Source organism: Gopherus evgoodei, chromosome 1, assembly GCF_007399415.2.
Source record: "Gopherus evgoodei ecotype Sinaloan lineage chromosome 1, rGopEvg1_v1.p, whole genome shotgun sequence".
Classification (NCBI taxonomy): Eukaryota; Metazoa; Chordata; order Testudines; family Testudinidae; genus Gopherus; species Gopherus evgoodei.
The window spans coordinates 309,221,841-309,246,290 of record NC_044322.1 but is presented as its reverse complement, the minus strand read 5'-3'; the positions used below and the strand labels follow the sequence as shown (position 1 = coordinate 309,246,290).

Here is a 24,450-nt window from a genome sequence, read left to right as displayed (position 1 = left end):
ACAGGATTGAAGCAAAGAACTCAGTTTTTAAGATTGCATGCTATCAGTATTGTGCAAAGAGATCTTGATGCTTGGAGTAGTTCTGTTCTGATTGGTTTGGCTTCTCTAGATAATTGAATGGCAAAAAACTTCAGTAACACAGAGGTAAGTTATCTCTTTCCCAGACTGTCTGGATATGTGGACTCTCTACTCAGACCCTATGCCACCAGCACTCCCAGCTATCTTTGTGACACCACTGATTTCCTGAGGAAACTACAATGCATTGGTGACCTTCCAGAAAACACCATCCTAGCCACCATGGATGTAAAGGCCCTCTACACGAACATCCCACACACAGATGGAATACAAACTGTCAGGAACAGTATCCCTGATGATGCCACAGCACAACTGGCTGCTGAGCTCTGTGCCTTTATCCTCACACGCAACTATTTCAAATTTGATGACAATATATATCTCCAGATCAGTGGCACCGCTATGGGCACCTGCATGGCTCCACAATATGCCAATATTTTTATGGCCGACCTGGAACAACGCTTCCTCAGCTCTCGTCCACTCACGCCCCTGCTCTGCCTACGCTACATTGATGACATCTTCATCATCGGGACCCATGGGAAGGAGACTCTGGAAAAATTCCACCACAATTTCAACAGCTTCCACCCCACCATCAACCTCAGCCTGGACCAATCTACACGGGAGGTCCACTTCCTAGACACCACAGTGCAAATAAGTGATGGTCACATTACCACCACCCTATACCGAAAAGCTACTGACCGCTATGCTTACCTTCAAGAAACCAACAGGACTCCACTGGCCATCACATACAGTCCCCAGCTAAAACCTCTCCAATGCATCATCAGGGATCTACAACCCATCCTGGACAATGATCCCACACTTTCACAGGCCTTGGGTGGCAGGCCAGTCCTCGCCCACAGGCAACCTGCCAACCTGAAACATATTCTCACCACTAACTGCACACCGCACCACAGTAACTCTAGCTCAGGGACCAATCTATGCAACAAACCTCGATGCCAACTCTGCCCACATATCTACACCAGCAACACCATCACAGGACCTAACCAGATCAGCCACACCATCACCGGCTCATTCACCTGCATGTCCACCAATGTAATATACACCATTGTATGCCAGCAATGCCCCTCTGCTATGTACATCGGCCAAACTGGACAGTCGCTATGGAAAAGGATAAACGGACACAAATCAGATATTAGGAATGGCAATATAAAAAAACCTGTAGGAGAACACTTCAACCTCCCTGGCCACACTATAGCAGACCTTAAGGTGGCCATCCTGCAGCAAAAAAACTTCAGGACCAGACTTAAAAGAGAAACTGCTGAGCTTCAGTTCGTCTGCAAATTTGACACCATCAGCTCAGGATTAAACAAAGACTGTGAATGCCTTGCCAATTACAAAACAGTTTCTCCTCCCTTGGTTTTCACACCTCAACTGCTAGAACAGGGCCTCATCCTCCCTGATTGAACTATCTCATTATCTCTAGCTCGCCTGCATATATATACCTGCCCCTGGAAATTTCCACTACATGCATCTGACAAAGTGGGTATTCACCCACGAAAGCTCATGCTCCAAAACGTCTGTTAGTCTATAAGGTGCCACAGGATTCTTTGCTGCTTTTACAGATCCAGACTAACACAGCTATCCCTCTGATACTTGACACTTTCCCAGTGATAGCTCAAGCCCCTCCAGAGTGCTGAGTGCCACAAAATTCAAACATCTGAAAACCAGGAAATGCAGGGTTAAGGTAAACACCCACACAACCTTAACTACATCCCTGAAGCTGGGAATCACTATTGGGAATTATCTGCATGCATTCCAGCTGCATTCACGGTGTTAGAGTATGTCTACACTGAAAACTTCAAAGCGCTGCCATGGGAACGTTCCCGCAGCAGCTCTTGAAGTGTGAGTGTGATCACTCACGAGCACTGGGAAAGAGCTCTCTCAGTGCTCCTGGTAATCCACCTTCACGAGGGGATTAGTTCCGAGCGCTGGGAGTGCAACTCCCAGTGCTCGGAATCTGTCTACACCAACACTTTAAAGCACTCAGACTTGCTGCTGTCAGAGGGGTGATTTTTCATCTCCCCTCCACCCCCCGAGCCAGCAAGTTAGAGCACTATAAAATGTAAATGTAGACAAGCCCTCAGGTGTAGCTGTACTGAACAGTAGAAGGATAAGCTGGAGCAGTTTGGAAGAGCTGTGATATGAGGAGGTCTGGGTCTGAGCACCACCACCCCCTGCCTTGTTATCAACAGTGCATGTGCACCCTGAGGTTCCAGTCTACCTCATTTCAATACAGAATTGTGTAGGTTGTGTCAGTAACAGGGCACTAGGGTCTTCATGACAAGGATACTGTCAGTAGTATAGTGGAATATGACAGCAATCTGTGGATTCTGTGATGGGTAGGGGGAAGTATATGTTTAGGCGGTATCCTCTGTGCAAGTCTGAAGGGGGTATAAAAGGGTATAAAATGATGGTTAAATTTTACCAGAATGGTATTCTGCCAGGGAAGTAGGCTTAGTGTTTGAGGCTAAAAGGACAAGTGCAAGTAACACCTATCCATTGTAGTGAAAAGACAGGGAAAAAGAAATGTGTGTGTGTATTGGGGCGTTGCTCAAAGAGGGCACAGTTAAAGTTATGTGGGCATTTAGCATAATTTTGTATTTCCTGGTTTTCAGGTATCTTGAGTTTTGCTGAGCTCAGTGTTTTGGAAGGGTATTAGCTATTACAGGGCGACCTTACCTCCGTTACACCCCTGGAGATTGGTTGGGTGACTCCCTGAATGTGACACACATGGGAGTGGAATGTGGGGCTTACAGGCACCCCGGTCCTAGTCTCCCTCAGTACCCCGTCACTCTGTCTAGTCCCCATCATGTGATTCTCTCAATCCATCTCCCTGCATATCCTTCTACCTCAATCACCCTCCACTCCCAGCAAGCATTTGTGTAGTATACTTCATTAAAATACATTATATTAATTTATAGACGTTATTTATTTTAGTGCCTTCTGAATATTCTTCTGTACTGAATAACATTTCACCAAAATAAAAATCTCCCTTTGATAAAGGCAGTATACCTTTCCCCTCCCCTTCCTACCCTGAGCCAGATTTGAACATGCAGTACTTGAATTCCAAGCCCATAGCATACTCCCAGAGCCACACAGGTTGTATAAATCCTGAGTCGTTTTCCAAATAGTTAGCCTCTCTTTCAGTGTATGCTCAGTGTAGTGCATTCAATATGTGAACAGATGCTGAAGCCTCAGGGTGCCTAAATAGAAAAGCAAACTTTTTCAAATAACATTTTAATTTGATTTCCTCAAAGAGCTGGTGGGTGCCCTGCACTCTGTTGCGGTAACCATCAAGTGTTTGAGACCCTGGTGCAATGAGCCTTAGTTTGATCTCCATCTGTGAGGGGGTAGGGGGAAACACACAGCTCCACACAAATTGCCAGAATGTGTCAACTTTAAGAAAAAAGCTGTTTTACTCCCCACACCCCTGTGAGGCACACCAAAATTCAAGCAAGTCTGATCAACTGTATGGATTTTAGAACAACCAAGTTTTAAACAGAAAGCTGGTCTTACCCTAAAGTATAGAAGAGCTGTCACCCTGCTATGATTTAGAAGCCTGAATAACCATTTCCCTTTTCACCAAGCAGTCAGTCAATATACAGTCATGCTGATTCTCCTTTTAATGCAAACAAATTGATGACTCAGGTATTTATTTGTAAGTAAAGAGGATTGCATGAAAGAATGTGCACAAAATCCTGTTTCCCCAAACTCAGTAAGAATCAAACAGGTGGCAGTTTATTTGCTCTCTGTTGCAAGCCTCTTTCCAGTTAGCACTCGCCCTAAAAACTTCTCCGCTTTCTCCCAAGACTCACAGTATAAGGCCAGAAGGGACCATCGTGATCATCTAGTCTGAGCTCCAGCAAATCACAGGCAGGGGCGGCTCCAGGCCCCAGCACTCCAAGCGCGTGCTTGGGGTGGCAAGCCACGGGGGGCGCTCTGCCGGCGCCGCGAGGGCGGCAGGCAGGCTGCCTTCGGCGGCTTGCCTGCGGAGGGTCTGCTGGTCCCGCAGCTTCGGCGGACCTCCCGCAGGCAAGCCGCCAAAGGCGGCCTGCCTGACGTGCTTGGGGTGGCAGAATGCCTAGAGCCACTCCTGATCGCAGGCCACAGAACCTCACCCATCCACTCCTGAATAGGTCCATAACCTCTGGTTGAGTTACTGGTATCCTCAAATCTTGATATAAAAACTTAGCTATAGAGAATTCACTGTTTGTTCTAGTTCAAACCAGCTAGTGACTTGTATCCCACACTGCAGAGGAATGCAAAAAAAAAAAAAAGCCCAGGGTCTCTCCCAGTTTGACCTAGGGGAAGATTCCTTTCCAACCCAAATGTGATAATCAGTTAGACCCTGAGGATGTGGGCGAGACCCACTAGCCAGACACCTGGGCAAGAATTCTCTATAGTAACTCGGAGTCCTCCTCACGTAGTGTGCCATCTCCAGACACTGGCGATATTTGCTAATAGCAGTCATAGATGGTCCATATGCTAATATAGGCAGTCTCATCATACCATCCTCTATGTAAACTTATCAAGCTCAGTCTTAAAACAAGTTAGGGTTTCTGCTCCCACTACTCCCCTGGCGAGGGTGTTCCAGAACTTCACTCCCCTGATGGTTAGAAACCATCTAATTTGTTGATGGCCAGTTTATATCCATTTGGTCTTGTGCCAACACTGACCCCTAACAAATAACTCCTCTCCCTCCCTGCTGCTTATCCCTCTCATGTTTATAGACAGCAATCAGAGCTCCCTTCAGCCTTTGTTTCATTAGGATAAATAAGCCAAGCTCCTTCAATCTGCTTCTGCTCAACAATGCACACCTCCATCAAATGATACCTAGCAAAACCCTGTTGACCAGGCTTGCATTTGGTCTGTGTTTCAGGTGGTGTCTACTGTTGTTTCAATTATTTTACTCCAACCACTTCTTCCATTTATCCTTAGTGAAGGATGGTTATTATACCCATCAGATTCAATGAGATTTCACCCATCCTCCACCATAAAATGGAAATAGTGTAATGCTATGTAAAACTGAATTATTTGATTGAAAAATAAGGCAAAGAGACTACAAAAGCAGATAAACAGCTTACAATTAGTATCAACTAGCTGCTGCATAATAGAAATTTTTCATTTTCAGTGAAACTGCAACACAAAAGCAGCCAAATGATAAAATGACATACTTTGTATTTCAGTAATATTTTACACTTCCATAGGGCCTTCCATCTCAGGCTCTGTAACAGGGTCAGCCACCACCTAGTCACTCCTTCACGAGTCCAGGGTGTCCCTGCCAGCACCCTGCCTCAGTTTACCGTTAGCAACATTCAAACAACACCACACAGTCCCAAAGGTATGAAACGTAAGTCCTCTGACAGGGGCCTACTTTGGGTCTACATAAACTAAACAAAAAATAAAAAAAGACACTTCCTTCTCTCTGCTCCAGCTTTTGGTTGTCACTCAAGTTCCTCACATTCCTTGAGTCAAGAACCCCAGGTCCTCCTCCCAGAACTGTGTTCAGTTCAGTTTATTCACAGCAGCACTCACCTACAGCTGCTTTATCCAGCCAGGTGCAATTCTCCAGGCTTCTGTCCTGCCTGGGATTCTCAGGCCCAGCCCTCCTACCTGGAGTATTAGGTTCCCACTCAAAACTCCCTTCTCCATGGACTACCCAGGAATCTGTCCCTTCATGCCTTCCCTTCTGACACCTGGCCTGAGTTAATCTCATTACCTCATTCATTACCCACCTGGGGAGGTGAACTGATCTTGTCACTTGTGAGCTGAGGCCCCATTTTCCCTTAAAGGGCCAGCTACCCTGTGACAGGCTCTCAAGGCATTTTACATACCTTGGTAAATCCAGCCTCACTATGCCTCTGAGTTAGGCAAATATCCAAATTTTACAGATGGGAAAACTAAGGCTGTGAAACTTCTCTGGGATTACATAGCAAATCTGTGCCAGAGCCAACAACAGAACCCAGGCCTCCTGATGCAGTCCTGAAGCCAAATTCTGACCCCTCCCACAGCCTGTCCACAGCAATATATTGGCTGTAAAAGAGCCTCATAAGCCTCGTAAGGGAATGTCAAGGATACGTCCAGGGATATGGTCAGTGTATTCTGCAGTGTGGCTAATCTTGGCTGCAGAGTAACCTATAGAAAGCTGTGGGGACACTGTGAGTTAGAGCAACTCCTGGCTCTGCTCTACCTTACGCTGCAAGTTGTTTCTCCCTCACAGCATCCCAGAATCTTGACAACACAGAGGTGCCATAAAGGGACTTCTGTCCCCCCCTCTTCTTGAAATGTGCCTTCCGAGTTGCATCTTTCAGGAGATGCAGCACAGAATCTGACCCCCTGGTCTTTAACTTGTAGGTCATGCTTCCTTCTAAGCTATTGTTAGGATATTTAATAAAGTAATGTATATAAATCTAGGAACTATAGTTTGAGTGAGATGTAGGATCTGTTGGAAGGAATATAATAAAGAAATGAGTATCATTGAGCAATGAACTCAAACTAGGATAAAAATGAGAAAATTAAGATGAAATTTTGTCCATGTAAAAACACAGAAAAATTACGTTGCCAAAAAGGACCATCCAAAACTAGAAGAATTGGTGGATTGGCCACTTAAAAAATCAGAACAAAGCAGGATCACAGGCCAGACAAACCTATCAGATTTCTTGTGTTCTCTTTCTGAGACTACGGCTTTGTCTGCAACAGTGGTGGGCAACCTGAGGCCCGTGGGCCACACATGGCCCATCAGGGTAATCCACTGGCAGGTCACAAGGCAGTTTGTTTACATTGACTGTCCACAGGCATGACTGTCCACAGGCACGGCTGCCCGCATCTCCCAATGGTACAAAATATCTACTCTCCACCTAGCCCCTGCCCCTTTTGCAGTATAGGCAATTTCCCTTTCTCCTCCATAGGATTTCAGACATATTCCACGGACAGAGATAAACTATGCAGAGGCCTTTAACTCAGTGCAGCACTGATGTTTAGGAGTATAAGTGATGAACAGGAGCCTAATGTAGGAGATATGTAATTCACATTTCCACACACTGGTTTGGATTGAGCCTTTACAAAAAGAATAATGATGGGCATATGTGGTAACCTTACAGTAAATGCTGAATTGTATCATTGTTATCTCATTACCTGTAATAGGATTTAGTATGTGTCTGATATTTCAACTGCACTGCTGGGCTCCTTCCTGTTTTATGTTTGCCTGTGCTGGCCAGCGTTTAAGATTTTTCTGTAATTCCCCCATCAGCTTCAGAAATGATTATTTTGAGAGCTGACCAGCTCTGATTATCCAACTGGGCCAATATTTAGGTTATGACTCAAATGTTTCTGAAGCTTAGGCTGATGGAGAATTCATGGAGTTGTTTTTGCTTTACTCCCTGGAGTAAATACCATCGCCACACTAAAGCTCTAGAAAATGATGGCTCAACATCTACTACAAAGTCTCAACCAAACTATAAGTAACTTTAACAATGTACAGCTTTGGAACCATAAACATTATTCTCCTTTGTGGTACACTGTTCAAAGTCTTTTTACATCTTGGATCTGCAAGCATTGTAGGGCCATATCCGTAGCTGACGTAAGTCAGCATAGTCAACAGAGTAATACCTGTTTACACCTCCTGAGGATTTGGGCATATATAATATAGTTTAAGTACTAGTGAGGTTGGTAAGTCTCGCCTGTTTATCTGATACTTGTTTAAATAGCCTTCTAAAAGCACCATCTAATCAAATTGCCTACTACAGTTGGCGAGGGTTGATGCTGGGGCCCAGGCTCCTCACTCAGTACTTCTGGGCTGGTGCCCGTGCCCCAGTGACCCTTTCCATGGTGAAGGCCATCCCTTCCATTTTTAAGGCATGTAGGGCATTTCTTTTTAGAATCCGAAATGGGAATAATGTCAAATTCATATTTAAAACTTAGGGAAGGTCACAATCCTGATGGCTCACAATGATTCACCTTTCATAAATATCTGATAATTAGCCTGCACATTCTCATCCTTCTCCTCTATAAAATCCTCCTCCATGTTGCATGAGGCTGCCACCTTGCAGGTGTCCACGGACAGTGGTGGGGTAGTGGTAGGGTCCCCCGCTAGAATGGCATGCAGCTGATCATAGAAGCAGCACATCTGGGGCTGTGACCGGGAGCAACTGTTTGCCTCCTTTGTCTTTTGGTAGGCTTGCCTGAGCTCCTTAATTTTCTGTCCACCATGCCCTGTGTGATTTTGGCACATATATCAGCATTTCTTCTGCTGGATTGAAGTTCTGCCTGCACAGATTCTTCTCCCCATACAGTAATCAGATGCAGTGTCTCCCATTTGCTCCATGCTGGAGCTTGTTTGTGATTCTGGGAGTGCATGGCCACCTGTTCTGCTGAACTCACCATGCTGACCAAACAGGAAATGAAATTAAAAAGTTCCTGTTTTTTTTTCTGTGTACCTGGCTAGTGCATCGGAGTGGAAAGTGCTGTCCAGAGCAGTCACATTGGTGCACTCTGGGATAGCTCCTGGAGGCCAATACCATCGATTTGCACAGCGCTGCGTCTACAGTACGCCAAATTCAACCCAGGAAGGTGGACTTTAGCGCTATTCTCCTCGTCAGGGAGGAGTACAGCAGTTGATTTTAAGAGCCCTGTAGGTGGTTGGAATGGGGTTGGTTGTGTAGCCGCATTCCTTATAATATCAACCTAACACAGCTAAATTCAACCTAACCTCGTAGTGTAGACCAGGCCTAAGTTGGAAAATACCCCTTTGGCTTTTTAGTTATATTACGTGAACAGGGCTCCTTGCAGAGTAAGGTACTATTTAGCATGTGAGTAAAGGTGGTGGAATCTAGACTTAATGATAACCTTTCTTCCACTATGAATAGTGAGGTGCTAAAAGAAAGTCTTCTACTCCAAATAAAAATTAAGGGTGTTACACTAGCAAAACTGAATAAAGAATAACTCCAAAGACAAAATCAATCTAAAGGAGTCAAGAGTCACCCCAACTGTATGTTGATTAATCAAGCTTGACTGTATTTGAAAGTGTGGAAGGACAAAATTAAGCAAAGCCTGAAAATGTGAAGTGCAGTAAAGCACTTTGTCACCAAGCCACTTATTTAAAAGCTACAAAAAATGCACTACAATATGTTATACTTCTGTTTGTTTATTTTTTAGTCTTGGAAGAAATGGCACAGACTATTGTTCCCAGCTATGGAACAACGCCAGACCAGCAAAAGCTTCATACTTCAGAGTGGGTGAGTACTCTTTCACTTTAAGTTTACCTTTGGATTTCCAATGAAATTAAAGTGTTTTGTAGAATTTAAGGGTAGGCTTCCAGAAGAGTGGCTTTCCTTTTGCAGTTGCAGTTAGTGTCTGCAGCTCAGATTCATGCATGAGTCCAAAATAGCTGCATCTCTAACAAGACTGTGGCCACAATTCATGTAAGTTGGAGTTGCAGCTACTCAGATTTGCACTGACACTTCATTTTAGGGTGAAAAATGTGATCTCAGATTACACACATAAATATGGAGGTCAGGCCTCAAACCGGTTTGAAAACATATCTCTGTGTGCTGCCTCTGCCCCCTGTACCATCCTCACAGCTCTTATTGGCTGGAAACCGGCTTGTTTTCAGGTCTCCCCTCAGTCTTTTCTTCCCAAGACTAAATATTCCTAGTTTTTTTAACCTTTCCTGATTGGTCAGGTTTTCTAAACCTTTTATCATTTTTGTTGCTCTCCTCTGGACTGTCTTCAGTTTGTCCACATCTTTCCTAAGGTGTGGTGCCCACAGGAGCATGCACAGGAATAAAAATTTGGCTGCTTTTGGCTCTCCCCCCTTCTCCTGTGGCCCCGGAAGAGTTCTGTGCCTGCTCTGATTGCTTGCCCCTCCCTTGCACACACCTCTGTGTACCCGGAATTGGACACAGTACTCCATCTGAGGCCTCACCAGGGCCAAGTAGCGTAGGATTATATCTCCCATGTCTTACATACAACACTCCTGTTAATACACCCCAGAATGGTATTAGCCTTTTTCACAGCTACATCACACTGTCAGCTCATATGCAATTTGCAATCCACTATAACCCCAGAACCTTTTCTGCAGTACTACTACCTACTCAGTTATTCCCCATTTTGTAGCTATGTATCTGAAATTTCTTTACTAAGCAAAGTACTTTGCACTTGTCTTTACTGAATTTCATCTCATTGAATTCAGAACAATTCTCCAATTTGTCAAGGTTGTAATCTGTAAGAGAGTTAAGTTCAACAACTTCATGGGAGGAATCATCCCAAAAACTCTAACTAGTAAATTAGCATACCCGTTCAGATCATACCTTTCAGCCTGAGGGTACATCTACACTGTAGGCTGCCGAAAGAAGCATGTCAAGTATATACGTGGGTAGCTCCCCTAGCCCAGTATAAATAGTGTAAACTGTGAGGCAAGTAAAGACATGCCTGAAGGGTGTGTGTATGTGCCCGAGTACATAACCCTGGACAGCTCTCTCCCTGCCCACGCAGTGCTTCCCTGTCTACACTGCTTCTTTTAGCAATGTAGTGTCCTGTTGCTGGAGTCTTTCCCCACCGCAGGGAAAGATTCTGGTAGTGGGAAAAGGCTCCAGCAGGGAAAGCCCTGCTGCCTCCCAGCTGCCAGAGTCTTTAACCAACATGTGTAGCTACATACCCTATACGCTACCATCAGTGGAGTGCAGTGCAAATGTAGCCTTAGAGGGCACCCAAAGATCCTGAAAGTGTGAATTTCCCCACCTCTTCCCATATATGGGGGGTGAAAACTAGTCCTACAAGGGAGCGCTGGCTTCAGCCTTATGTAAAGGTAAAGACTTCTGGCCTCTTCCTAATAAAGCTTAACAAATTTCTTCTGTCAGTTGCAAAAGTTACATGAAAAATATAACATGAAGTCAGCTGGATGTCTAACCTAAGTTAGCACAAGCAGCAAAGAATCCTGTGGCACCTTATAGACTAACAGACGTTTTAGAGCATGAGCTTTCGTGGGTGAATACCCACTTCGTTGGATGCATGTTAGCACAGTGCAGTCAAATGACTTTGACATCATCATATGTCAGCAGTTACCATCAGTTTTCTTAAGTCAAGGGGGTACGAATGACTCCTGGTATATTTCTCTGTTCCAACTGGTGCAAAAGCTTTAGTTTTAGTACTGAGCTTCATTCAGTAAATAGAAGGGAAGCAGCTTTCTCCTTTTACATGTTGGCTACTGAAACCATTTAGGAAAGTTTTCCTTTTGACTGATGCTTGCTAATCTCATTGTTGCTAAAAACAGAACTAAAACTTACCTCTGTTTTAGCACTTCGTTACACTGGAGTGAGGGCAGGGCCTGCAGCAGAGCCAGGGGTTGAGCGGTGAGCAGCACCCCCTGGCACACTGGAAAATTGGCACCTGTGGCTCCAGCCCCGGAGTCGGTGCCTATACAAGGAGCCGCGTATTAACTTCTGAAGAGCTGCATAGTGTTCTGGAGTCTCAGGTTGGCCACCCCTGCTCCAGGTGGTCTCGGTGCCTCTCGATGAGACAGAACACCACACCCAGAATGTGTGTGGGATGTACCTGCACCACCACTGCAGCACTAGCAGCATTCATCTTGTCATGGGAGATACAAAACATATCTTGGAAAACATCCCCGGTAAATAGTGAATGCTTTGTCATGCACAGGCCTCTGGTTGGTTGAACACCCAACAGGTCACTTGTTCAAGCACAGACTTGTGAAAGATTTGTACTACAGCTTTAGCAGTGCAAGTTCTGTAGTCTTACATCTTTTCCAAAATCTGCCCTTTCCCCATCACTATGTTAATGCATGCTTGGGACTTTTTAATGTGAGCCAGCAGGGTTTACACAGGCCAGTCAGCAAGCACATGCTGGAGTACTTTAGAAATCACATCCCTGTAGTGCACATTGCCGCGCCATACAGACCAGCCTTACAGCAACTTCCTGCAGTCCAGCCTGCCCAACTCTTAGTTTGCATCCCTTCAGCCTTTCTAAAATGCTGCTTTCCCTCCTGCTGTTCTGACCGTCTCATGCGCTTTGTGACTTTTAGGTCAAGGGACAGTGGAGCTTTTGGGAATATTCCAGAGTAAAGTGCTACTCAATGCAAGAGTGGCAGAACTAGGGGCCTACATGGTTATTATGTCAAGTGCCAGCAATGAGTCTGGCTCTGTGTAATTCACACAATGAAGAAAATCTCTGGCCTGAAGAGGTCCCAAGCCATATGGAAATTATTTTGTTTTAGTCTTTCTGAGTTCCTTTCAGAGAGAGTCTCTCTCCCTCTGCCCAAGTTGAATAGTTAAGCTCAGGGCATGACAGAAGGATAACTTGTTTCCAGACTAACTGCTGACATCCGGGGACCAGAACTTAATTCCATGTCAGGCTGATGGCATCTGGCAACAAAAGGAAATTCAGCAAAGCACTATAGTTCTTTTGATTTTTAATAGAACTGTCTGAGTCATAATATGGATCGTGAGCTTGGCACTTGAATATCAATGAAAAAGCAGCCTACACTAGTGCAAAGGAGCTTCTGTGATGTTGTGTTATGGTTATGTTATTCTATGTGTAAGGGAAAATTAATTTAAAGATAAAGCAAAACAATGGGTCAGATTCTCAGGTGGTGTAAAACGACACAGTCCTATTGACTTCACTAGTGCTATAGGGATTAGGGTGACCAGATAGCAATGTGAAAAATCAGGATACTTTTTTGGAAGGGTGCAGGGAGCATAGTTGCCTATATAAGACAAAGCCCCTAATATCAGGACATCGAGTCTCTCTAACAGGGATTTACATCAGCTGCAGATAAGGCCCAATATATATAACATGATGTCCAAGGCAGGCACATTTTTACTACAATGGTGAATTACTGAAGAGCAATTAATCTTGTGAAAGGCGTCTTCCATAAGTTCAAAGATACTGCGATCTTAGGTTTTCTGCCATGAAAATGCCAGTTGGACAAGTCACTCTTGCAGAGGGTCTTGTCACTTAGATTATCTAGGTGTCAGAGTAGCAGCCGTGTTAGTCTGTATCCGCAAAAAGAACAGGAATACATGTGGCACCTTAGAGACTAACAAATTTATTTATTAGTCTCTAAGATGCCACAAGTACTTCTGTTAGATTATCTACAGACCTTAAAATGTTGTGCTTGTTCATGGTGTAGTAAAAGATAAATAAACAAGAATCTTGGCTTTTACTAGTTCACGCATTTTTCTTCATTCTCATCCTTTTACTGATCTTCCTTGCCTCCACCCACAGACCATTTGAGTGTCCTGAGATACTGCTGTAAATGTAGACACATTTCACGCTGGCTAATGCCATGTGGCTTTGTTTCCATGAAACTGGAGCATAAACGTAAGCTGTTGCTGAAGAATGCTCACTGCTAGAATGTTACCCTTTTGTCTTCTGCTGGAGAAGTCTCATGCAGTGAGGTTTCACATATGTATGATAAAAGTTCAAATAGCATTCTGTGCCAGAGAGGCACAGTGATCTAGAGCACAGGACCGAGAGTCAGGATGTCCTCAGTTCCACTACAGATTCTCACTGATTCGCCACGTGGCCTTGGTCCAGTCACTGCCAGCCAAGTTATCCCAGATCTTACTTAGCTGTTCAGGATAAAATCCCCTTTATTTCCCTGTTCAGATTGCAGCTTTGTCCTGACGATGAGAGAGCAAGGGCTACTCGCCTGATACTCGCTCATATTAGCAAGTAGATGGGAAGGAAGTGGAGAGAAATGGGGAGAGGGCACAACCCTGCCTCAGTGCCCCTTAATTCACTTACCATAGTAGCTAGTTAGGCTCACGGGGACAGCAATTTACTAAATACAGAACCAGGAAAAGACAGAGGACTGTCACTCTGAGTCACAGTTTCTTCCTTTGTCTGGCTTCTAGGGCATAGACGTTACACACCACTCTTTATTCAGGGCAATTGTTATTACAGGGTCTAATTTCCAAAAGCACCTCAGTGACTTAAGTGTCTAAATCACTTTTGAAAATGGAACATAAGTTCCTAAATTATTTTGGTGCATTTGAAACATTTACCCACAATCTAGCCCGTCTCCTCTCATTCGGATTCCTTATGTATAAAATTAGGATAACTGGTACCTACCTAACAAAGGTGTTGTGGTGATTGATTGATTGATTGATTGATTGATTGATTGATTGATTGATTGATTGATTGGAGTGTACTGTGTCGTGCTTTGAGTCTTCAAAAACATGACATAATATGTGCTAAATGTAATTATTCACCAGGTAAATGTATTGTTTCATATTGTTTAACATTATTGATCAATATCAGTCTGCTATATATTAGGGCATTATAATGTCAGACTGGAATAGCGGTATCTGCATCACTACTTAAAATGCTGATTAAACTGTGGCTGTGAAAATTGGACCCATGATTATTTCTTCCCGAACAGAGGGCTATCAGATACAAAGGACCTCTCTATAATGTTTGGGCTATATTAAGCCATTGATGTTTAAGCAGAACTCATTAAATTTGCAGCCCAGTTCAGCTAATTTTAATAATAAATTTAAATTCTTCTAGAGTATTTCCTGGAACCCCCCCCCACACTCCCTCCACTCACATTTAATCCCTGATAACAGCATTTTGAAGCATCATTTTAACAGTTTTAAACCTGAAAATGAAAAGTAAGAGAGTATAATAATGTAACATTATAGTTGAATAGATGAAATAACATTTCTGCTGGAATCTTATTTTTTGTTAATTTAGCTGCATTACACAGATATGCTATTTTCTATTTCTCTCTTTTTTCAATTAAATGTGTTGCTTAATCTATTACTGTACATTACAAAAGCTGTGCAATAAAATATATGGGATGTACAATGCAATTGAGTTAGTGTGACTATTGGAACCTGAGTTTCTGCATTTTCCGACTTTAAACATTTTAACTTTGTAGCACTTACTATTACATTAATGTAAATTTGTGTATTTCATAATTTTGATTTTACAACAAAATGATAAATACCCATGTTTAATCTGTTATTTTACTTTAATGCTTTATAAAGTGTGTAATGTGGGGAAAACTGGACACTATTTACAGTAGCAAAAAACAAAAGTTAAACAAAGGCTTCCTGGTGGACTTACATTTGAAAAATGGGCTTCCAGCTATATTTTCACAACTGTGAACCCTTTGTGGACCTGGATTCATGAAGTTGCAATAAAATTGCTTAATCTTTCAGCTACATAAAAGGTGATACATATGCATGCTAGTGAAACGTAGGACACTGGGGAATGTTTTACCAGCCTCTGCATGCTTATAGTGTTATTGCCCCTATATACTGTTACGTTCAAAAAAACCTCTACATTATTAAAAGAAAATTAGGTTGCAAAGTCAAGCACTCAAAAGTTAGGAAATACCAGATTTAAAGTTGTCCATGCAATCTTCAATTGACCCCTTTATATGTTTGTCCTGCATACTGAATGAGGCATGTGTCCTGTGAAAAAAGTAGTATGTGATCATTAGGGCCGGTGTTTTCTGGAAATTGCTGCTATTGCCACAATTTTTTCCAAAATGACTCTTCAGTTCTGGAATCGCCAATCAAAGGAGGGGTGGGGATGCGCCCCCCCCCCTCCACCAATTTCTGGCTGGAGACACCTGACTCATCCCCAGGGCACAGGGCAGAAGCTGGGGGCTGGCTGCTGTTGAGGCTCGTCGCCAACTTCTCCCATTCTTACACAGGCCTGTGCTTGGAAAAACCTCTGTGGAGCTTCTCCTGGGCAGGCAGGGCACTTGGCAGTGGGGCCAGGCTCCCTCACCATGCTGCAGAGCGGATGGCCCTTGAACCTACTCTTGGCAGCGTTCACAGTTCCTCTCCCCTGCTCCCCTTCCCTGCACACAGCTGGCTCCTCCCCCCTTTCCCCATCACACAGCTGGCTTTAGGCTGTCAGTGCCCAAGATCTGTCTCTCCTCTCCCCTACACAGCTGGCTCCTGCCCCCTCACCCCAGCACACAGCTGGCCTGGCTCTAGCCCTCAGTGCCCAGCATCTGTTCTCCATCTCTCTCCAGTGCAGCTGTCTCCTATCCCCTTCCCCAGTGCAGTTTCCTTCTGTAAAGGATTACGTATTGCTCAGGTTTGTCGATACGTGTATTTTTTGTATCACTATAATTCATATCTGAAATTTCCAAAATATACAGCTTGAAAAATCTGAAATTACTCTGTTTTCATTGCTGGAAAACACTGGCCTCAGTGATCATGTAATTAAAGTCTGCCTCATAATGCATGCACACAAGGGGGGGCAAATTAAGGTGGCATGGGAAACCTTAAATCTGTCATTTCCTAATTTTTTAGCAGGACTGGCTCTAGGCATCAGCAAACCAAGCACATGCTTGGGGCGGCACAATTTCAGGGGCGGCGCTCTGGCTACCTTTCGCAGCTTTGGGTTTTTTTCGTTTTTTTTTGCTTGGGGTGGCAAAAAACCTAGAGCCGGCCCTACTTTTGAGAGCTTAACTTTGCAACCTAAATGACTTTATTTTAACATTGGATTTTTAATGTAATTTCCTATTAAAGCAAACAAAAATTTTATGTGCAACCATAACAATCCCCCCCACCCCCCGTTATTCATCATCGTAAAAGTCTGAACGCTGTACATTCAGCATTGCAACTTTTACCATTTGAGCTACAGGACCAAACCAGCCAGCAGTTTGAAAAAAGTTTTTTGCCCAGGGGAGGGCATAGTCTGCTGGACCATGTGTTGGGTCCAACGGGGAGAAAGAAGGGAATGATTGGCAGAAATCTGGCCTGGCTTTCTTCCCTTTCCCCCACTCCCACTGCAACAGCTGCTACAACAGCTCTCTTCAGTTGTATTTTCAGTATTGTATCTGCTGCTACTTCAGTGGGGGTGAATGCCCAGATCTTTAGAATGTTCATGTTCAGATATTTTGAAATACTGCCAGAATTTTCCTGAGGAACACAAGTGAGAAGAGGGAAATAGTAATTTTCAACAGTTTAAATCTCAAGAAAACCTAAACAGAATTTCATGGGACAAAGAAAAGGCTCTTCTCTAACCTGAAGTCTTTCTGCTGAATGTCTGAGGCCTTCTGCAAACAACAGAGGTGTTAGAATTTCTCTTTAAAAAATTACAAGAATCCTTTTATAATAGAAGGTGTTTGGCTACCTAAATATATGGGTCACTTCTATCTTCCCCTTTCTATTATAAACTTAGATACATGAGAGTCTATTGTAATTATGAGCATAGAGATTGGCCCACTTAGCATTTATTGTCTTTATCTCTTAAGTAACAGGAATGTTATACATTCTTTTTAGTATGATTGTTATATTTCAAACACCTGGTTGCTGACTTGATTTTAGTCATTTGACTCTTTCCCAAGTTCATATTGTTTCGTTTTTTAAAATGCAAATGATAGTATAGTTGTCAAGGTAGAATCAGTATGATAAAAATACAAATCCAATGCCTAACATCACTCCACTGTTTATTTTAATTCCAAGAAATGTAATAAGCTGTAAAAGTATGATCAGGTTCTGCTTCAGGAGAAGAGAGGGTGCTAATTTATAAACAAAACATAACTATTTTACAGTAATTTGATATTTTAACTCCACACTAAAATGTAGATACCATGCAGCTAAGCCCAATTACAAGACATTTAAAACTAGTCTGGAGATTGCACTAGCAGTGCTGCATTTTATATTTAAAACTACCGCTGTTGCAGACAGTCCTTGAATGGCCAAGTGGGATGATCTAATAGGTCGCTTTCAGCTCTAACTCCTATAATTCTAAGAAATGAGAACTGCTGATTGATTTGGTTCAAACAGATACTCTGTGTCATTGCAATAAGCTAAAGATGCTGGATGTCAAGAAGTTTTAAACATGAATTATCCCAAACCTTTAAAGGCTGGAGTAATTTATAACACTTGTATCTAAACTCGTTAGTAATAATAAGTAACATTACCATTCAAACAACAGTGAGTAAAGCCATTCCAAATACCTTTGTACCCCTGTTTGTTGTTTAGAGATACACCTTTACCTCGATATAACGCGACGTGATATAACACGAATTCGGATATAACGCGGTAAAGGAGCGCTCCAGGGGGGCAGGGCTGCACCTAGTGGATCAAAGCAAGTTCGATATAACACGGTTTCACTTATAATGCGGTAAGATTTTTTGGCTCCCGAGGACAGCGTTATATCGAGGTAGAGGTGTATTTATTTTGCTTAAGGAGGAAGAATATAACCTTATCTTGCCTCATGCAAGTCGTTACTTTGATATCTGGGTCAATATAGGAAAGGCAGGGAAAGAAGTTCTTGTTTTCAGCAGTTTTGCAAACCTTTAGGAATACATGTCTTCTCTCATACAACTTTGGAAATAAGATCCTAAACTGGCATAAGTTAACATAGTTCCATTGACTTCAGTGGAGCTATATCAGTTTACAGCAGCTGAGGATCTGGCCCAATGTCATGAACATCTTCCAGTTTAACCTAAGCCATGCAGACACCCACTTCTTCAAACTGGGTGAGAATTCTAATGACATTAAAGTCTAGTTGTTAACAAAATGGACGTGAGGATGAGCATTATTAAGGATACGATTTAATCATGGAGATCACGGATTTCATGACTATGGGTACGTCTACACTACGGGATTATTCCAATTTTACATAAACCAGTTTTGTAAAACAGATTGTATAAAGTCGAGTGCATGCGGCCACACTAAGCACATTAATTCGGCGGCGTGCGTCCATGGTCCAAGGCTAGCGTCGATTTCTAGAGGGTTGCACTGTGGGTAGCTATTCCGTAGCTATCCCATAGTTCCTGCAGTCTCCCCTGCCCCTTACAATTCTGGGTTGAGATCCCAGTGCCTAATGGGGCAAAAATAATTGTTGTGGGTGGTTCTGGGTAAATGTCGTCAGTCATTCCTTCCTGCTGGAAAGCAACGGCAGACAATCATTTCGCGCCCTTTTTCCCTGGATTGTATTGGCAGATTCCATAGCACGGCAACCATGGAGCCCGTTCAGCTTTTTTTTTACAGTCACCGTATGTGTACTGGATGCCGCTGACAGAGGCGATACTCCAGTGCTACACAGCAGCTTTTATTTGCCTTTCCATGACAGCAGAGACGGTTATCAGTTGTTCTGTATCGTCTGCTGCGCCATTGTAAATTGGCAATGAGATGACGGTTATCTGTTGTTCTGTACCATCTGCTGCTCTCATGGGTGCCCCTGGCTGAGGTTGGCTGGGGGCACAAAGACAAAAATGGGAATGACCCCCCAGGTCATTCCCGCCTTTATGGTATCTAAAAATAGAGTCAATCCTGCCTAGAATATGCAGTGTACTAGAGAACCCGTGTATCAGAGAACCAGAGAGCACAGCTGCTCCATGTCAGATCCCGCAGAAATGATGAGCTGCATGGCATTCTAGGGGGTGTCCCTGCAGGAACCCCACCCGTTGCTTCCCTCCTCCCCAAACCTTCCTGGGCTACCGTGGCAGTGTCCTCCCCATTTGTGTGATGAAGTAATAAAGAATGCAGGAATAAGAAACGCTGACTTGTTACTGAGATAAAATGGGGGAGAGGCAGCCTCCAGCTGCTATGATAGTCCAGGCAGGACATTAAGCTGTGCGGGGGAGAGGAGCCCAGCATCCTGCTGCTGTGGTAGTCCAGGCAGTACAGACTCTTTTCTTTACACATGAAAGGGAGGGGACTGATGGAGCTCAGCCCCCAGTTGCTATGATGAGGACAGTTACCATCCGTTCTGTACCATCTACTGGGAATGACTGGGAATCATTCCTATTTTTACCCAGGTGCCCCCGGCCAGCCTCACCTGAGACCACCCAGGAGCACTTACGGGCTCATGATGAGGATGGCTATCAGTCCTACTGTACTGTACCGTCTGCCACCGGGAAGGGGAGGAGAGAGGATGCTACTGTTTACTGCTGCAGCACCGTGTCTATCAGCAGCATGCAGTATACATAGGGTGACATATAAAAAAGTCAAGAAACGATTTTTTCCCCTTTTCTATCACGGAAGGTGTCATGGTGTAATTCCCCACTCTGAACCTTAGCTTCCAAAAGATGGGGTACCAGCATGAATTCCTCTAAGCTCAATTACCAGCTTAGTACTTGTAGCGCTGCCACCAACCAGGAATTCCAGTGCCTGGTACACTCTGGTCCCCCCAAAATCTCTCCCGGGGACCCCCAAGACCCAGACCCTCTGGATCTTAACACAAGGAAAGTAAACCCTTTCCCCCCGTTGCCTCTCCCAGACTTCCTCTCCCTGGGTTACCCTGGAAGATCACTGTGATTTAAACTCCTTGAATCTTAAAACAGAGAGAAAAATCCACCTTCCCCCCTCCTTCTCTCTCCCCCTCCCAGATTCTCCCTGAGAGAGAAAGTAATCCTAACAGAGAGAAATTAACCTTTCTCTCCCCCTTCCCTCCTTTCTCCCCACCAATTCCCTGGTGAATCCAGACCCCGTCCCCTGGGATCTCACACCAGAATAAAAAAAAAGATCAGGTTCTTAAACAAGAAAAGCTTTTAATTAAAGAAAGAAAAACAGTAAAAATTATCTTTGTAAATTTAAGATGGAATATGTTATAGGGTCTTTCAGCTGTCGACACTGGGAATACCCTCCCAGCCTAAGTATACAAGTACAAAGTAAAATCCTTTCAGCAAAATACAAATTTGAACTCCTTCCAGCCAAATACACATTTGCAAATAAAGAAAACAAACATAAGCCTAACTCGCCTTATCTACCTAGTACTCACTATTTTGGACATATAAGAGACTGTATCAGAGAGATTGGAGAGAAACCTGGTTGCATGTCTCTTCACTCTGAGCCCCCAGAGTGAACAACAACTAAACACTAACAGCACACACAAAAACTTCCCTCCCTCAAGATTTGAAAGTATCCTGTCCCCTGATTGGTCCTCTGGTCAGGTGACAGCCGGGCTCACTGATCTTGTTAACCCTTTACAGGCAAAAGAGACATGAAGTACTTCTGTTCTATTAACCCTTAACTATTTGTTTATGATGGGGCAGGTAAATTGACGAGATAGACCCTGAACCACCCCGGACAATGTGTTTGACCCTACAGGCACTGGGAGCTCAGCCAAGAATGCAAATGATTTTCGGAGACTGTGGGGACTGTGGGATAGCTGGAGTCCTCGGAACCCCCTCCGTCCCTCCATGAGCATCCATTTGATTTTTTGGCTTTCCTTTACGCATGTTACGCATCACTGTGTTGTGGACTCTGTATCATAGTCTGGAGATTTTTTTCAAATGCTTTGGCATTTCGTCTTCTGTAACGGAGCTCTAATAGAACAGATTTGTCTCTCCATACAGCGGTCAGATCCAGTATCTCCCGTACAGTCCATGCTGGAGCTCTTTTTGGATTTGGGACTGCACCCGTGCTGATCAGAGCTCCACGCTGGACAAACAGGAAATGCAATTCAAAAGTTCGCAGGGCTTTTCCTGTCTACCTGGCCACTGCATCCGAGTTCAGATTGCTGTCCAGAGCGGTCACAGTGGAGCACTGTGTAATACCGCCCGGAGGCCAATACCGTCCATTTGCGGCCACACTAACTCTAATCCGATATGGTAATACCGATTTTAGTGCTACTCCTCTCGTTGGGGAGGAGTACAGAAACCGATTTAAAGAGCCCTTTATATCGATATAAAGGGCCTCGTTGTGTGGACGGGTACAGCGTTAAATCAGTTTAATGCTACTAAAATCGGTTTAAACGCCGAGTGTAGACCAGGCCTATAAGAGATCTCTTCAGCTTCTGCCCTGCAGCTGTCAGTCCCCCTCTGTGGGGCTCGGACTTCAGTCCTACCCCCTGGTGTTCAGCCCCTCCTCCCCTGTGATTTTTACTAAAAATCACAGACAGGTCACTGGCTTCCCTGAATTTTTGTTTATTGCCCACGACATGTCTGTGACTTTTACTAAAAATAACTGTGATGAAATCTTAACCTTAAGCATGATTACACGTGGTGATGACCACCAGTATTCCCACAAACTAACTGCAAAAATGTAACTCCAGCATTCAAATTTCTCCATCAAGCCCATCATCAGTTGTGCCTAAAATATCATACACATGAATTAACACATTGAGATGTTATTAGTGGATATGACAATCTATCCTATGTTCCTCTAGGGACTGGGTGATGGTTTATGGATATATTAATCTTTTTGATTTTGGCATATATTATAACATGATGGATGTGTGGCGTTTAACAATGTTCTGTGCTGCTGAGATTTTGCTGATAAAAATAAGAAGTATATCCACATGGGATGTGTTACATTTTGTGAATGCATTTGCACTGTGGCCATATCCTTCTCTGATTCAGGGTCATGCATGTGACACTGGTTCTTATAGATATTAGTATGTATGGAGCCATGAAAGGATTTTTCAGTTGTTGAGAAGCTCAGACTTCTGGCAAAGTTTCTGGGAAAGATGGGAAGCCAGTTATTGTGAGAGTCCCTGCAGGAATCAAAATGTTTTATAACAAGGATCTGTAACAGTATATCACAATGGTATGTAAGTTACTTGACAGATGTCTTATTTGGTAATGGTACTGTCACCTAAGATCCTTCCATTGCCATATTTGCAAAAGTTAATCTGCAATTTTTGAAGGAGAAAATTAGGTAAAGGTTCTGCTGTCCTTATGTCATACAGACACCTGGCTCTTTACAAAAGAGAACAGTATGATCCTGAGTTTTGTTGCTACTGTAATGACTTGACATTGAGTTTTTCTACTCCTCAACTTCTGTACATAGTCAACAGAGAAAAAAAACTGACTTGTAAAGATCTTCATATTTAAAATGTTCTGCACTCCTTGCAGGCAGAGTTTGATCAAAAACCTGACTCCTTGTTCTTTAACGACGGCCAGCGAAGAATTGACTTTGTTTTGGTGTATGAAGATGAGAGCAAAAATGAGAATCGCAAGAAGAGTGTGAATAAAAAGCAAATGGTAAGGTGTTTCTCAGTTTTGTTTCATGGAGGCATTGGTCATAATTACCATGGAAAAAATAATTGATTTTTCAGTTCAGGCTAAACTGAAAGCTGGGGGAGCGCGGAGGGGAATTGGTCAAAATGAAATGTTACAAAATGTTTTGACTTTTTCAGTATTTTTGTCCTTTTTTTTCTTGTTTTTTCCCCTTCTTTTTTTGTTTGTTTGGTTTTTTTTTTGGCTGAAACTATTCTCTAAATGCAGTTTGGCAAATAGTATCAATGCCCCTGAAAACTGCATATTTCAGTGAATTTACTTTTTGCCAAAAAAAGGTCACCCATTCCATAGTTCAGAGTGAAGCCAGATTTGTATTTTAAGCACTATTTCTCACTTTTGTTTGGAGTAACCAACGTGTCTGTGCATTGGAATGCTTAACCTAGCCTGTGAAACTTCTTTCAGGGAATTGGAATAGAGATGTTTATATGTTGCTTAGTCAAAAATTACATGTGTTTTCCCTGTGGTTGCTGATTTTTCAGCCCACATGTTCTCAGCAGCAGCAAGTTTTCTGAACTCTCAAGTTTCACTCATAAAGACTGATTTTTAGGCAGTGAGGAATAGGGCAGTTTTAATTCACAGACCACTTCCCTTGAGAGAACCATCAAGGAATTGTTGTTGTAGGCTGTCTCCTCCACAAGTTAGCCGGTGCTAGAAAGGTACCAAAGCCAGAAGTGTCACTGTGTTGACCTAAACACCCAAGTGAGCACCGGAGTACCCCAGGCCTTCACTGTGGAAACCTATAGACAGAGAGGACCAGATCCTCAGGTGTGGCTGAGCTCTGCTTTACACATTGAGGGGAGTTTTTTTCCACCACTTTTCCACTCCCCCTCTCCTGAGCACGAGTGAAGGCTGGTTTGGATGCTGGCACAAGCTGTAACAGTCACAGGACTACCCCAACTTGCACCAGCTGGAATGACCTGTTAGGGCCATTTCAGTAGCACAGGATGGCATAGCGTACTCTGAGCACACTCCCTCCTGCTCCTGACGTGCCCCACCATGCTGCAGGAGGAAGGTGCTGGGAATAGAGAGCATACAGCTGGCTGTGCTGGCATTAAGCTGCTCAGGGCTATGCTTACACAAAGGAAATCCCCATCAGCCCCATAAGGGCAGCTTTAGCACAAAGCAACCAGCAGTGGGGCCAAGGATCTGGCCTTGAATGTGAGGGATGATCATAAACTGTGGGATTAGTGGTGACCTCCATGCCTGAGCTCCCAGATGGCTCGGAGCTTGGGCCAAGCTTGCAGTTGGTGATCCATCTGTGCACTTCACAGGGTTAGATTTCTGTAACGAAAGCATCAGCACCTGAAGTGCTCTGGGGCTTCATCACTGACTTGATACATATTAAGGATCGCTAGGGGTAGTAGATGGTTGGCAGAGAACTCAGGTGTCCTGAAGGA

The 24,450-nt window shown here is 43.7% G+C and overlaps 1 protein-coding gene across 6 annotated transcripts in view; it reads left to right on the top strand.

The window, feature by feature from the left end:
* Positions 1-24,450, top strand: part of ANO6 (anoctamin 6) — a 121,580-nt gene that overhangs the window by 34,931 nt on the left and 62,199 nt on the right. For all 6 annotated transcript variants that reach the window (XM_030548908.1, XM_030548906.1, XM_030548904.1 and 3 more), the window contains exons 2-3: positions 9,247-9,326; positions 22,889-23,017. In XM_030548908.1, coding sequence (XP_030404768.1) covers positions 9,247-9,326; positions 22,889-23,017 — 209 coding nt within the window. The remainder of the gene's footprint in view (positions 1-9,246; positions 9,327-22,888; positions 23,018-24,450) is intronic.